At 49.1% G+C, this 15,694-nt stretch overlaps 1 protein-coding gene across 1 annotated transcript in view; it reads right to left on the reverse strand.

Annotated features, from left to right (window-relative positions):
• RNF17 (ring finger protein 17) overlaps positions 1–15,694 on the reverse strand; it is a 229,934-nt gene that overhangs the window by 23,038 nt on the left and 191,202 nt on the right. The window contains exons 24-27 of the mRNA XM_044288148.1: positions 15,415–15,581; positions 8,629–8,748; positions 7,675–7,755; positions 5,253–5,375 (exon numbers count right to left, since the gene is read on the reverse strand). Coding sequence (XP_044144083.1) covers positions 5,253–5,375; positions 7,675–7,755; positions 8,629–8,748; positions 15,415–15,581 — 491 coding nt within the window. The remainder of the gene's footprint in view (positions 1–5,252; positions 5,376–7,674; positions 7,756–8,628; positions 8,749–15,414; positions 15,582–15,694) is intronic.

A 15,694-nucleotide genomic window follows, 5' to 3' on the forward strand; every position in this document is an offset into this window, starting at 1 on the left:
AGACCTTGGGGTATAGCTGCTGCTGCCACTAGGAGGAGAACACTAAGCAAAAACCCTTCTGCAGACACTGTGCTAATCAGTTTGTACGGCAATAGGAGACATAACATGAGTAATAAGGAAAATGACCCCATGAAACCAATAACATACCCAAACCAAGGGGTAGGGGGGGGACGGGACGGGACAACAAGGGCAACCATGCACCATGCAGATAACATACATGAGGGGTGGGTGCTGTGTCCCTCAGTGAATGAGATGTGAAAGGTATTTTACTGTAACAAAAAATTCAATTTTCTCGTCCATGTCATTGGGGGACACAGCAAAGATCTTGGGACTTTCTAGAGCAGTCCCTATGGGTGGGAAGACAAAGCATGAGTGCTGTCAATGCATCATTGGTTGCAGCACCCTGTGACCAAGAGCCGCCTCAGACCATGCAAAAGTATGCCCTTAGAGAACTTCGAGACAGTGTGTAGGGAGGACCAAGTACCTGCCTGCAAAGGGGGAAACCTTGTGCCTTATCGCCCAAAAGGCACAAACCGCTTTGGTGAAATGAGCCACCACCCGAAGGGGTGGCGCCGTGCCCTTGGAACCAGAAGCCTCGCTGATCAATGTCCTGTCTAGATCTAGTCTATCTGACAGTTCAGGGACCAGGGAGAGAAGGTCCAACTTGCAAAAGGGTGCCATCCTGTCCAGATAGGTTTTGAGTGCATGGACCATGCCCAAGGTGTGAAGTGCTTCCTCCTGAGGGCGGGCTAGGGTTGGACAGACAGAAGAGAGGACTACCTGAACTCCATCTGAACAAGGACACAGCCTTTGGCAGAAAGGAGGAAACGGGTCTCAGGACGAACCTTGCCCTGATGCAGAATCGGAAAGGGAGGCCTAGTTGAGAGCGCAGGAAGCTCAGACATGTTATATAGATGTAATGGCCACAAGAAAGGCAACTTGCCAATAGAGAAGGCTTAGAGGGGTTAGAAGGGGGACAACTGCAGAAGTCCCAAGGAGGAGTAGGCCGACAGTATATGGGTGCCAGTTGTGTAACTACCTGGGTAGATGTACGTACTGCCAAGATGTAAGCCAAGGGGTGTTGAAGAAAATGGAAAGGGACCGCGATCCTGTAAAATGGTGGTTCCAACCACCACACAGTCAAACGAAGAGTGTCTGAATGTGGGTGGAAGAACTGACCCTGGGAGAGGAGGATAATGTCCATGGGATGTCTGCTAGCAGAGTCACCAAATCAGCGTGCCACGACTGTCTGAGCCAACTGAGGATCATTGCTGGTAAACCCTCTACTGACCTTTTTGAAACCCTGGGGAGCATGGGGAACCTGCGCTGGGGAACCACTAGGGAGTCTGTCATTTTCGCTTGGGGGTCCGGGATCGGGCCACAAAGAGTGGTACTGTTTGTCCAACTTGAATGCCATCAGGTCGACAGTCCAGTGTCCCCCATTTGTTGCAGACTTTGTTGAAAATGTCAGGATGGAGAGACAATTCTCTGGGGTCCACATGTTCCCTGCTCCGGAGGTCTACTATCCAGCAGTCCACTCCCGGGATACGTACTGCTGACAGCGCTGGAATTGCTTTCTCCGCCCACTTGAAGTTCTTTGCCGTCTCTTCCGCTACACCTTGGCTACGAGTTCCACTTTGGTGATATAGGGAAGCCACCATGGTTGCCCTGTCGGATTGAATCCAGACTGGCGAGCCCATCAACAGCTGAGTACAGTGTCTGAAAGCTAGACAATCGCCCAAGCTCCAAGATGTTGATTGGGTGTTGCGCCTTAGCAACAAAAACAATTAGCAGTGACACCAAAAGACAGTACCACCACTTCGTCTGGTGCGGGGAACATATGCGAACCGTGTATGTGACTACTCAATCTCCTAAGAGAGGCTATGCCGATATCATCACAGAATTAACTGGTAGTGCCAATGCCCCAGCTGTGACGGAACAATAGGGTAGACGAGTGCCACAAAAACTAGTAGGTTATGCCAGCAAAAGAAAACCGTTACAGCGTCCCAAAGTATTGCAAATAACTGTACTGGTGAGGGAAGTAATGCAGATGAGCAGTTCCATCAGGAGTGATTGGACTTATCAGCAATCGTATCAATAGCCAGCATAAACACCAAACCTGTGGGAGCCACAGCACCCATTGCTAGAAGTACAGAAGTCCAACACCTAGGATCACCATTTTTAGGGTAACCAAATACGCCACCTGAGAAGGGGTCATACAGTAATAGACATGGAAACAGTAGTAGTGCAAATATAAAAACGTGAGGCGATTCCGTAGCAAACACAATATCTAGGGCATGAGCAAATACTGCACCTGAGAAGGAAGACAATAGACATACCATAGTAGCCAAGTATCTAGAGCCAATGCAAATTAATATTCCACCTAAGGATAATACTCGACCTAGGAATGAGGAAGCTGGCAACCTGTGCAGATGCACCACCTGTTGAAGGTGTCAATGATGATGACTAAGATAGTAGTGCGTTTGCCTCACAGGGACTCAGAGCGAGAGAAAAATCATGTTGTGGGGTCACACCCAAGGAAGGCAGAGGTCTCCATTTCCAATCGCAGCGCAGAGCGTAACAGCCAGGGAGAGAACACCTCCCTGGCTGTAACGCTCTGCGATTGGACAGCGCTACAGCCAGGGGAGAAGGAGACAACCATAGATGCGTCTCCTCCCCATTGCTCCGATGCTCAGTATTAGCATACTGAGCACGAAAATTGAGGGGGGGCCATAACGGAGCGCCATTTAAAAATAAAAAACAGGCAGGGTGGCAGCATCAGCATCTGTACCACATAGGTACAGATATTTATCTCACTTACTACAAGCCCATGAAAGGTCCTCTTTAAGTGTAGAGCAAGAAATGGCTAAACATGGGGGATTCGGCCGCAAGTAAGGAGCCTAGATAGTCTAAGTGGGGGGCGAATCTTAGTGGGCTCCTGGAGGAGGGGAGAGTATAGGCCGCCTGAAAGGTCCCAGGACGGAGGATGCGGGTGAGACAAGGCTCCAGGGGTTGCGGTCAGGGCTGTCGAATGAGGGTGCAAAATGGTGGAATTGGAGGACACATGTGACAGAGGTAGGCAGGAGATACTCCAGAAAGTTAGTGTACAGCGCCTCCCTCCTGTGTCGTCCCTGGGCTTGCTGGGACATGTGGTGCTGCGGCAGGGCTGCAGAAAGGACTGGGCTGGCTAGTAAAAAGGGGAGGCATCTTGAAGCGTGCTCGCATACTTACCTCTTCCCGTTCCCTGAAGGATAAGGCCATCGCTAGCCCTGGCTCCAGCAGGGTACTTATGAATACCAAATCGCTCAATTTGGTGGGGAAGGCCCAAGGCTGGTGGGCGACCGAGGATTTGGTGGTCCTCCGTGCCACCCTTTCTTCTGTCCTGGCTACTGGGGATATTAGAGGGCATCCTGCTTTTCTGCCAGGGGAGTAACCAGGGGATAATTCCACCCTGGGCCCAAGTTTGTTTCTAAAAAGCAACACCTGCAGAGCAGATGTCTGCCTCCTACGGACACTAAGCTAAAACTGATTGGCTCAGTGCCTGCAGGAGGGGTAGCAGGCGGGAGGAGTTAACACTTTTTGCTTAGTGTCCGCCTTCTAGTGGCAGCTCACTGTACTTCTGTCCCTGCTCCTGTGGCCTTCATTAACTTTCATCTATTGTTTTCCTTCTGCTGGTTTTTGACCTGGCTGCCTGTGCATTGTTTTTTTGCAGTTCGGGCACTTTTACATGACATCACTGAATATGGCTTCATAGGCTCCTTGTCCTGCTGTCATTGCGCGCTCCTGTCCTGTTTTCTACTGCACAGACTCCTCAACAAGTGTTCGGCGTCTGCACAGTAGAATCAATTCTTGCCTCCAGTGTTCTGAGCGGCCACTGCAGCGGGCTTTGTCAGTGTGCCCACTCGCTTCTCTAGGCCAGCTGCACTCCGAGGCCGGGACACTGGTGTACAAAGGGGCAGCTCATTCTGGCACAGGTAGAAAGCAGTACAGAACACGTAGTACCAAACTGTACTGTAGAGGGCGCTACTAGACAGCCAGTAAGTGAATACACTTCAGTAACACAGGTGATTACCAGTGAAATGCCCATGATGATTACCTTGATCTTGCAGTCAATTACATGTGCTGCTGATGGTCAGTGTCATTATTTGTGGCTTCAATCTGGAATGGCCAGGGAAATAACTACTAAAAACTTTAGTAAGCTAAATATGCCAGAATTCTGTCTCAATGCAACTCAAAACTGGAGTTCATGTGCCTATATTTATTGGGGGGAATTTATCATGAGGAGAATATTTGAAGTCAGTTTTGCTTGAGTCTGCGTTGGAATACTTTAAGCCAGATTTATCAAATGTCATGTGTTTGATAAATTTGTCTTATCCTTAAACCGGATATTTTGGTCTAGAAAAGCTGCTCCAGTTTTCCTACTCCACCCTCCGACTGGGGTGAGATTTCTTAAAAAAAAAAAAAAAAAAAAAGTCTCAGAGATAAATCTAGAGTGAAAACCTTTAACATAGCTAACCACATCCACGTTCAAAACTAGAGTGGTATAAAAATGCAGAAAGTTAGAAAACTTTTGTGCGTGAACTGAAAAAGTCGCAAAAGCCCCATTTTGCAACTTTTTGGAGCCCGAATTTTGGAGCGAAGGTATGATAAATCAGAGCCGTTGTGTTGTAGACACTTGTTGTGCCTCACAAGACAGTATCTCAAAAAATGGTGCGGCGTAGCACAGAGGGGTGTGGATTGGGTTCTGGCTTCAAATGAAAAAACAAGTAACTAACAACTACAGCAATGAATTTGGTGCATCTTCTGCAATATGGCTGCCGTTTTGGCAGAGTTGGGAAAAGCAGTGGGTGCCAAGCTGTAACTTTCAGCTGAAACCCTGCTGCAAGATAGTAGCTCAGGCAGAAATCTTCAGGTCAGGATGAAATTTATTTATTTTTTGGAAATAATTGTGTGTATGGTACAAGAGAATTAGATTTTTGGACAGACTTTTAAAGGGGTATTCCCATCCCACACACTTATGGAATATTCACGGGTACATAAAAGTCCATAAATGTCTGGGAACAGCAGCCACGCAGAACTGGTGTATGGGGGGGTCCCAAGGGGATTGTTCTCTGACCGGTTAGGGTCCCGTAGGGGATCAGCACCTGTCACGCATTTAAGAAGGTTGTAAATGTGTAAGATACAAAATTACCAATTTATCATTATTACTACTACTACTACTACATCTAGATATACACTTGTCAAACACTTACCACGTTGTCTTTCTCACAACCTGTGGGAATACCATGGTCATACTGCTCCAAAATAGAAGAGACTGAAGCATTTCCACAATATATACGAACAGATGCAACACCATCAGAATAATTTGCAGGCTCCTGTTGAATGTAAAGGGTTATGTACAAAGGCATCAGACTGTAAGCACTGAAATGATTTCCAAAGCCTACTGTTAATGATCTGTTATAACCCACTCAACTATCATAACTTCCAGGATTAGAAAAGAGGTGTCCGCTTTCTATCGCCATAAGAAGCACCACTTATCCATAGTTGTGTCTAGCACTGCAGCTTAAATGGATTCTGTCACCTTGTTTTTGGTTATAGAGATGCGGTCATGCACGGCTAGATCGCCGCTAGCATATCCGCAAAATACCTGTCCCATAGCGCTGTGTCCTTTTATTGTTAAAAAAATTAATACATTTTTTATAGATATGTAAATGACCCTGGTAAGGAGCCCAAGGGGCTGCACTAACCTTCTTGGAGCCCAGCACCGCCTGCGTCCTCTGAATCTCCTCCTTGCTCGCAGTTAGATCGCCGTAATCTCGCGATGCGCAGTGCCGGCATAGTGTTCCTTCCCTGTCCTGGCATCAGCCTCAGGGAAGGAACTGCGCATTGCGAGATTACGGCAATCTAACTGCGAGCAAGGAGGAGATTCGGAGGACGCAGGCGATGCTGGGCTCCTTCACAGGGGGCGTGGCTGGGCTCCAAGAAGGTTAGTACAGCCCCTTGGGCTCCTTACCAGGGTCATTTACATATCTATAAAATCTTTTTTTAAACACAATAAAGAGGACACAGCGCTATGGGACAGGTATATTGTGGACATGCTAGCAGCGATCTAGCCGTGCATGACCGCATCTCTATAGGCTAAAACAAGGTGACAGAATCCCTTTTAAAAAAAAAAAAAACGTACATACACAGTCTAAAGACAAATCTTGATGATCAACACATTGGCCCAATTTTACTAATCTGCCTATAAAGAAGTGGAGTAAACTGGGGCAGGAAAGGTTTCTACACCTTTTCAGACATGGCCAACAAGGGTGTGGGGCTTACTGTTAATGAGCGGTGCTTTGTGGGAAAGGGGTGAGGCATAGGAGGTGACAGTCTGTGAAACAAAATCTGTCTCAAAGTAATCCAACCAGTAGTTGGTATAGTCGGAGAAAAGTGTCTTCCTGCACCACATGTATCAACCAGCCTGAACCCCTGTGATAAATCTGTTGCGGGTCTAGACAGTCTAAGTTTACACCTGCTTTTCTGTATACCTCCATTACATTAATAGAGACTTACAAACCATATGTGGCCACCTCATTCCCGAAAATGTAGGCCACAGGATTACGGTACTTTGGCTGTCCTGATAATTCTGATGATGGTACGCAGAGTCATGTATATGCTTTCCTGTCCCGCGTAGTGTGTACACACACTTTGTCATGTCAAAGATGGCAGTTTGCATCTCACTTGGAATTAAAGGGTTCCCTGGGACTATAATATAGATGGCTCATCCTTAGGGCAGTCCATCAATGTTTGACTGGTGGTGGTCCGCCCTCTGGGAACCCAGCCAATCAATGAAATAAAAGGGCCTGTCATTGCTTAAAGACTGTATAGAAATGAGCTGCTGTACCAGGCTTAGGCTAGTTTCACACAAGGAACTCCAGCAGGCTGTTCCGACGTGTGAACAGCCTGTCTGATCTGCGGTGCCGCTAGTGCACGCGTGCCCCCCAACTACCGCTCCGGCCCCATTGACTATAGTAGGGGCGGGGCTGGAGTTCCGGAGGCAGCACGGCAAACATGCCAAGAGGCGGCTGGAATAAAACTCTCGTCATGTTTGCTGTGCTGCTGTCGGAACTCAGGCCCGCCCCCATTACAGTCAATGGGGCCGGAGCGGTAGTCCGGGCGCACGCATGCAGTAGCGGCAGCACGGATCCGACAGGCAGTTCCCCTGCCGGAGTTCCTTGCCGCTAGTGTGAAAGTACCCTAAAATGTATGCTCAAATACAGAAGGCACATTTTCTGAAGCATTGCTAGAATATTAAAAGTAGTGATTAGGGATGAGCAAACCCGAACTTCACCGGATTTGGGTTTGTGTGGGTTAGTAAAAAGGGAATTTGTAGACTGAATGCAAAACGGAAGCCTTTAAGATGCATTCCGTTTTGATCCGCCATAATAGAAGTCTATGGGCAGCATAACGGATCTGTTATGCTTAGCCATAGACTTCTATTATGGCGGATCAAAATGGAATGCCTCTTAAAGGCTTTCGTTATGCATTCCGTCTACAAATTCCGTTTTCCTAACCCACCGAAACACCGGACCTGGTGAAGTTCGGGTTTGCTCATCCCTAGTACTGACAAAAGGTGATCTTCCTTTTTTTCCTAATTAAGTTTTAGAAGACAAAAATAAAAAAAGATACCACGATGTGAACGGTGACTAGTCTCTTCAGCAGAAGTTCTTTCAGTAACTGAATTGCATCCTGTTGCCAATGGTCACCAACCTGAAATTAATTAGTAACGTAATATATCAAATTATGCACTTAAAGCCTTGTGCACACGACAGTGTCCACCCGCATTTTATATATATTTTTTTATTTGCAGACCCGCTGGCTTTTTGCAGACATTCTTGCGGAACGGACATACGGATCCAGAAAGCACACCAACAAAATGCAGACCATGGACACTTTGAAGTCAATTGCATAATACATATGATCATGTGCATGAGGTCTAAAAGGGTATTCCAGTTGTACCAAATTATTCCTATCCATAGAACAAGGGATAACTATTAGATCCGTCAGGGTCCGACCGCTGGGACCACCACCAATCATAAGAATGGGACCCAGTAATTGTACTTGGCTATCTCTGGCAGTCCCATAGCGATGTGCTTGACCAGCCCCTCCATTCATTTTGGGGCGCCACACCGATCTAATAGTTATCCCCTATACTGTGAAACACCAACACAGGTACCCCTTTAAACTCTTTCACATGTACAAATCAAGTAATGTAATGTTCCCAGGTTTGATGGGTTTCTGTCTAGCATGCTATATGGAAGCTAATAAAAAGACTTATGGACAGATGATCCAAACAAATAGTATATGTCTGTACATTCCTGTTAGCATCTGCAGCCCCTCTTCTCTGCTCGCTGATTTATAACAAGATTTGAGCTTACACTATAAAATTCACTTATTTATGCATGAAAAGCAATAAAAACGAGAAAATATTCAGTGTCCATAGCCTTCAACCCCAACCAGCAGTCTCTAATGGACACATAATAAGGATTTATATCACTAGGTAATAAATAAGGTCTCTAGTAAAGCAACATTTTCAATACTATTAATCAAAGCAAAAAGATGGAAACTGAACCAGTTACTTACAGGTACAATATCATTCAGCTGGCAAGGTATACAGAACCGTGGAATATGTGGATTATACACAAATGGGTAGAGGTGACACTTGGGTATTTTCTCTGTGTAGCCGTAATCTGCATACTTCACCTGTAAGTGTTAGACACAATTAAATAATATACAACAAAAACACCTGCAACCCCACCAATCAGCAGGATGATGGGGCACTGGGAACCCCACCAACCAGCAGGATGATGGGGCACTGGGATCACTGGAGAGCTGTTGCCCATTTACGGCATGGTAAATTCCCCCCCATTATATCAGAGAAAATGGATTTTTGTAAAATCCATTTTCTCGTTGGATGCATTGGGGGACACAGCACCATGGGTACATGCCCAGCTGCCACTAGGAGGCTGACACTAGAAAGGAAAAGTGTTGACTCCACCCAGATGGGTTATGCCCTCTGCACAGACACTAAACTAACCAGTTGGTACTAAAGCAGTAGGAGAACCAGAATCCAGAGTGAAAAATGAAGCCATGTCCTAAACCAGAGAGAGGACCATTATCAAAGAGTCCCGGGAAACCCGGAAAACTTGAACAAATAAAAAAAAGCAACAAGGGTGGGATCTGTGTCCCCTAATGCATCCAATGAGAAAAGGATTTTACGGTAAGTACAAAAATAAATTTTTCTCGTGAATGGCATTGGGGACACAGCACCATGGCATGTCTCAAAGCAGTCCCCGAGGGTGGGAAGAAACAGCCATGCATAGAACCTAGCGCACAGCCGCTTGCAGAACTTTGCGACCCAAAATGGCATCAGCAGAGGCCAAGGAATGTATATGGTAGAACCTGGAGAAGGTGTGAACTGAGATCCAGGTGGCGGGCTTGCAGACCTGGGAAGCAGAGGCTAGATGCCGGACCGCCCATGATGCCCTGACCGCCCTAGTGGAGTAAGCGGTCAACCGGAAGGGGGTTTACGACCCTTCGACACATAGGCTTCCTTGACAGCCGACCTAATCCAAAAGGGAGATGGTAGCTTTGGAGGCTTATAAACCTGGAAGGCTTAGGAAGGCGTACCAGGAGGACTTGGCCTTGAAGGAAGGCCGAACCGTCTTTGTGTCCTGACAAGACGAGGCATCCCGAAAGGAGCGAAAGCGCCGAGATCGCAATGCAAACATAGGACGGTGGTGGCAGGGACAGTTCTGGGTCAGGAGAGAACTTTTCCCACCTGTAGCCTTAGAGATAAGCTCCTCCAAGCTTTTCCCAAAAAGCCTACCACCCAGGAAGGGGAGAGATATGAGTGCCTTTTTTTAAGCGGTCAACCGGAAGGGGGTTTACGACCCTTCGACACATAGGCTTCCTTGACAGCCGACCTAATCCAAAGGGAGATGGTAGCTTTGGAGGCTTATAAACCTTTACGTGAGCCCTCAGGGATGACAAAGAGTCAGAACAACAAAAGAACTCAGTTAACTGGAGATACAGCTGGAGCGCCCGAACCACATCCAGACGGTGGAGACGCTCTCTGGGATGAGAGGGGTTGGGACAGAACGAAGGCAGGACAATCTCCTCATTAATGTGGAAGGAGGAAACCATCTTGGGAAGAAAGGAGAAAACTGGGTGCAGGACTACCTTGTTCTGGTGAAAAAACAGAAAGGGGGACCGACAAGAGAACGCCACCAGCTCGGAGACTCTGCGAATGGAAATAATCGAGACTAAAAAGGCAACCTTAAAAGGAGACATAAGAAAGGGAGACCTCCTTCAAGGGCTCGAGGATAGAGGATTGAAGAGCATCTAGGACCAAATTCAAATCCCAAAGTTCCACCGGGGAATGGAAGGGAGAGACGCGATGAGCCACCCGCTGAAGGAAAGTCTTAACCTGGGAACGAGAAGCCAAGGGCCTTTGGAAAAGAACAGACAAGGCCGAGACCTGACCTTTGAGAGAGGCCAGGCGGAGACCTTTATCAAGGCCGGCCTGACGGCAAGAATCCTAGGGACCGAAAAAATGAGGGTGAACTTTGCCAGATTCACACCAAGTAAAATAAGCCTTCCAGGTACGATGGCAAATCCTGGCAGACTGGGGTTTACGTTCATGAAGCATAGTCTGGATGACTGACTGAGAGACCGCAGAATCTCAGAACCCCGGCTTCAAAAGCCACGCCGTTAAATGAAGCAGAGGTGAACTCAGGTGGAATAGTGGACTTTGCGAAAGGAGGTCATGACGCAGAGGTAGTCGCCATGGGGCGTCGGCGAGCAGAAAGACCAGATCTGCATACCACGCCCGCGGGGCCAGTCCGGAGCCACCAATATTGCCGGGATCCGATCCATTTTGAGGCATTTGAGTACCCGAGGAAGAAGGGGAGGGAAGAGATATAAGAGACTGAATTGGGACCACCAAGGCGTCTACCGCCAAAGCCTGAGGATCCCGAGACCTGGCGACGTAGAGCGGAAGTTTGTGATTCAGACAGGAGGCGAAAAGATCCACGTCTGGGATTCCCCAACGATGACAGATGTTGAAACACCTCTGGATGGAGAGACCGCTCACCCGGGTCGAGGCGCTGGAGACTGAGAAAGTCAGCTGCCCTATTGTCGACCCCGGGGATGAAGACCGCGGAAACAGCAGGAACGTGTCCCTCTGCCCACAACAGGATGCGAGAGGCTTCCTTCAGGACTGGCGCGCTTCTGGTGCCCCCCTGGTGGTTCAAATAAGCCACCGCAGTGTAGTTGTCCGTCTGAATCCGGACAGGATGACCGTGGAGGAGGCGAGTCCAACAGGACAGGGCTAGGTAAATGGCCCTGAGCTCCAGAATACTGATCTGTAGGGAACCCTCCCGAAGACTGCCCCTCAACCTGCCAGGCTGGCATCTGTGGAGATCACCTGCCAACGGAGGGGAAGGAAGGATCTGCCGAGGGATACGGTTAGCGGGTTCAGCCACCAGCGCAAGTCCAGGCGGACCTGAGGGGACAGACGGATCAGGTGATCGAGGCCTGACGGAGACTTGATCCACCAGGCAAGGATTGAGAGCTGAAGGGACTGGGTCTGGAATTGGGTGTAAGGAATTGCCTCGAAGGCGGCAACCATCCAGCCCAGGGTGCGCATGCACACCCTGATGGACAGAGGAGACTGCTCATGAAGGAGAGTCACTCCTGACTGGAGAGCCAATACCTTGTCCTGAGGAAGGAACACTCGGCCAAGGAGAGTGTCAAGGACCATGCCTAGGAATTCCAAGGGAGGACTTGGAGCGGTTCACCAGCCAGCCGAACTGGGACAGCACGGACAGGGTGATGTGGAGGCTGGACACATTTTCCTCCCAGGACACCAGAAGATCGTCCAGGTAGGGTATTATGGAAACTCCCCTGGCACGGAGAAGTGCGACAAAGAAAGCCAACACCTTGGTAAAGACCATCGGGGCAGATGGCAAGGCCGAAGGGCAACGCCACGAATGAAAACGCAGAGAACCTACTGCGAAGCGAAGGTACCTCTGATGAGCCTGAGCTATGCGGACATGCAGGTAGGTGTCTTGGATGTCGAGGGATTACAGAAACTTGCCCACCTCAAGGGAAGCAATCAACGACCTGAGGGACTCCATGCGAAAGTGGCGGACACGGACAAAGTAATTGAGTGCCTTCAGATCCAAAATGGGGCGAAGGGAACAGTCCTTCTTGGGAATGGTGAAGAGGTTCGAGTAAAACCCCTGAAAACGTTCCGAGGTCGGGACAGGAACAAATATTCTGTGCGTGTGAAGTGAATGAATGGCTTCAAAACAAATAAAATAAGTCTGCCCGGGAGGGGGACCTGGGCAGTGATGACTGGAAGAACCGTGGGAAGGGTGGAGAATTCCACCTTGTATCCGGAGGACACAACCTCTAGAACCCAGGCGTCGTCCAGGCTTGTGCTCCATTGCTCCTGAAAGTAACCGACCCCCCACTCGAGGGGGCAAACTCGAGCGGGGGAAACCAGTCATGCAGATAACTGCTTTGCAGACTGGGGTTTGGAAGGCTTAGTGCGGGCGTACCAGGAGGACTTGGCCTTGAAGGAAGGCCGAACCGTCTTTGTGTCCTGACAAGAAGAGGAATCCCGAAAGGAGCGAAAGCGCCGAGATCGCAATGCAAACATAGGACGGTGGTGGCGGGGACAGTTCTGGGTCAGGAGAGAACTTTTCCCACCTGTAGCCTTAGAGATAAGCTCCTCCAAGCTTTTCCCAAAAAGCCTACCACCCAGGAAGGGGAGAGATATGAGTGCCTTTTTGGAGGCGGCATCTGCTGCCTAGGCACGAAGCCAAACAGTGCGGCGGATGGCTACCACCCTGCTAGAGCGGCGTGCCAATCCGGGGGTAAGGACAGAACAAGCTGTTTGGCCCATACCACACAGGCCTTAGCCACCAATGATGCAGCAAAGGCGGGACGGATAGCAGAACCCACGGCGACAAAAGCAGACTTTGACAATGAGTCTATCTTCTTGTCCAACGGATCAGACAATGCCGCGTCGGCCAAAGGAAGGGTGGTAGCCTTAGCAAGTCGGACCACTTGCGGGTCTACCTGAGGAGGGACAGACCACATAGTAATGGACTCCTTGGAAAAGGGAAATAGGACATCCGAACTCTTGGCGGGCTGAAGACTCCTATCCGGATGACACCACTCCTTTGCCAGGAGTGTGTCCAGATCCGCATGGTTAGAGAAAACCAAAGCGGGGCGCCTGGGACGGCAGAAAGATTCCGGAGCCGAAAAGGAGGAGTCTTCCTGCACGTGGACAGCATCCCTAACTGCCCTGATGAGTTTCTGCCTGGCCGCAGACAGAGCTGTGCTCTGCTCCGATTCGGAATCAGAGTCAGAGGTGTCCCCCGAGACGGCGGAAGGTGTGGCAGGGAAGGATTCGGCGCCAGCCTCAGACATGTCTTGAAAGTGACCCGGGGATGCCGAAGAGGAGCGGGACATGGTTGTGACAACCCGAGGTCATTAGCGGGACCTGGTGTCTAAACATTAGCGTGCCCCTTCCGCTGAGGAGTCTCTGAGAGGGACAGAGGCGGCTGCAATTTGGGCAGGCAAGCGGTCCAGCGACTCAACCATGGATTGGGAGAGTCAGGCAAGGTTCCCTATGGCTTGGGTCAGGGAGGCAGCCCATTCAGGAGGAACCGACCCAGAAGGGGTAGTCGGGGCGTCCTGAGAGGGTCTGGGGGCAAGGTACTGCACACAAACAGGCTCAGGTTGACCGCATGGCAACTTTTTATTACAACAGGCGCACATATAATACGTGGCAACCCGAGGGGTGGCTGGGGATGGGAGTCTTCTCTGGAAGAGGACATGAGGACTAATTGGGAGCCTGAAAAAAAGGAAAAGCAGCCAGCCAGAGGCTGTTCTACCGGATCCCAGGTGCCGAGTTCCCAAAGAGGTGCTGCAGCAGTCGCAGGAGAGTGCAAGGAAGGCTGCAGGGAGATCTGGAGAGCGTCCCTCATGAGTGCCGACAAGATGGAGACCCATAATAAAACCAAGCAAAAAGTAGACAAAAACTCTGCCTACAGCAAAAGTCAGCGCAAAATTGGGATAGGAAGGAAGGGAGACCCCACCCAAGAGCCGAGGGAAGCGGGGAGGGGCCAAGGAAAAAGCTCAGGAAGCGGCCTATGCAAAGAAATGGTGCGGTCGGCAAATTAATCACAGATGTAGGATTGCCGGCATGCCAATGCGGATGCAGTAAGGGGGACTGGGTGACTGGCGAGGTACTCCGAGTACGTGCCTGCAGGGGGTGCAACTAAAGTGGATACCCACGATGGGGCCCCATCCCACAGCAGGCAGAGACCTGCAGAAGAGAAGAGAAAAAAAAAGCAGCAAGACCTGCTCTAAAAAACAGAGCAGGTCATGTCTGCCTCCTACGGACACTAGACTAAAACTGGTTAGTTTAGTGTGCAGAGGGTATAGCCCATCTGGGTGGGGCCAACACTTTTTCTTTCTAGTGTCAGCATCCTAGTGGCAGCTGGGCATATACCCATGGTGCTGTGCCCCCAATGCCATTCACAAGAAATACAAGTTAAGCCTCATTCACACGTCAGTGTCTGTGCTGAAATTCGTGAGAGGATGGTCAGTGATGCACCCGTGAAGCTGTCCATGATGGATCAGTGTTGGGTCTGTGTCTGTTTTTTTGCTGTCCGTGTGCCATCTGTATTAGGCTACATGCACACGACCGTGGCGTGTTTTGCGGTCCGCAAAACACTGATGGCGTCAGTGCTTGTTCCGCAATTTGCGGAACGGCACGGACAGCCTTTAATATAACTGTGCGGACAAGAATAGGACATATTATATATTATATATTTTTTTGCGGGGCCACGGAACGAAGCAACGGATGCGGACAGCACACAGAGTGCTGCCCACATCTTTTGCAGCCCCATTGAAGTGAAAACAACGGCTGTGTGCATGAGGCCTTATACTGACACTGAACTGTGTCTTCCTAATGATCCATGAAACACGGATGGCATCCGTAGCTTTCACGGACACAGACTATAATGGGAGTGATGGATCAAGGAACACGGACGAAATAGAGCATGCTTCCGTGCTAAAACACTGATGTCTGAATGCACACATTAAAATGAATGGAGACGTGTGGTGCCCATGGAGAACACGTACAGCACACGTCTGTGAAACACTGATGTGTGAAGGAGACTTTAGGAAGAAGATCACAAAAGAGTTGCCACGAGTTTGTTCTTCTCTGTCCTGCCCGAGTTACTCAAGTTCAACTTGTTGTGCAGATTTAGAATACAACTGCAAAAGCACTCATAAGATTAAGATGCCAAAATAAAAATAATAATGAACACAAAAATATGAACATACTGTAATCATATCTCCACTGAGAATGTCGAGAACCTTTCCTCGGTATGTCAAGGTATCAGATCCCTTAATAAGACAGCCTTCACCTTTCCTCCAAGAGTAGGGTGCCATCAAACCTAGGCACTTAAATGAATCCTGGATATCAAGCATAAGCACACCAAGCTCGTTTTCTAAAACAAAAAGAAAAAAAAGAGAAAATGATGTCACTTTAGAGCAGGTCCCAGAGCTCAGACAGTTCAAACATACATGGAATTACTGCCATTTCAGCACCACGAGGATTAGG

Source organism: Bufo gargarizans, chromosome 3 (assembly GCF_014858855.1).
Source record: "Bufo gargarizans isolate SCDJY-AF-19 chromosome 3, ASM1485885v1, whole genome shotgun sequence".
NCBI classification, from domain to species: domain Eukaryota; kingdom Metazoa; phylum Chordata; class Amphibia; order Anura; family Bufonidae; genus Bufo; species Bufo gargarizans.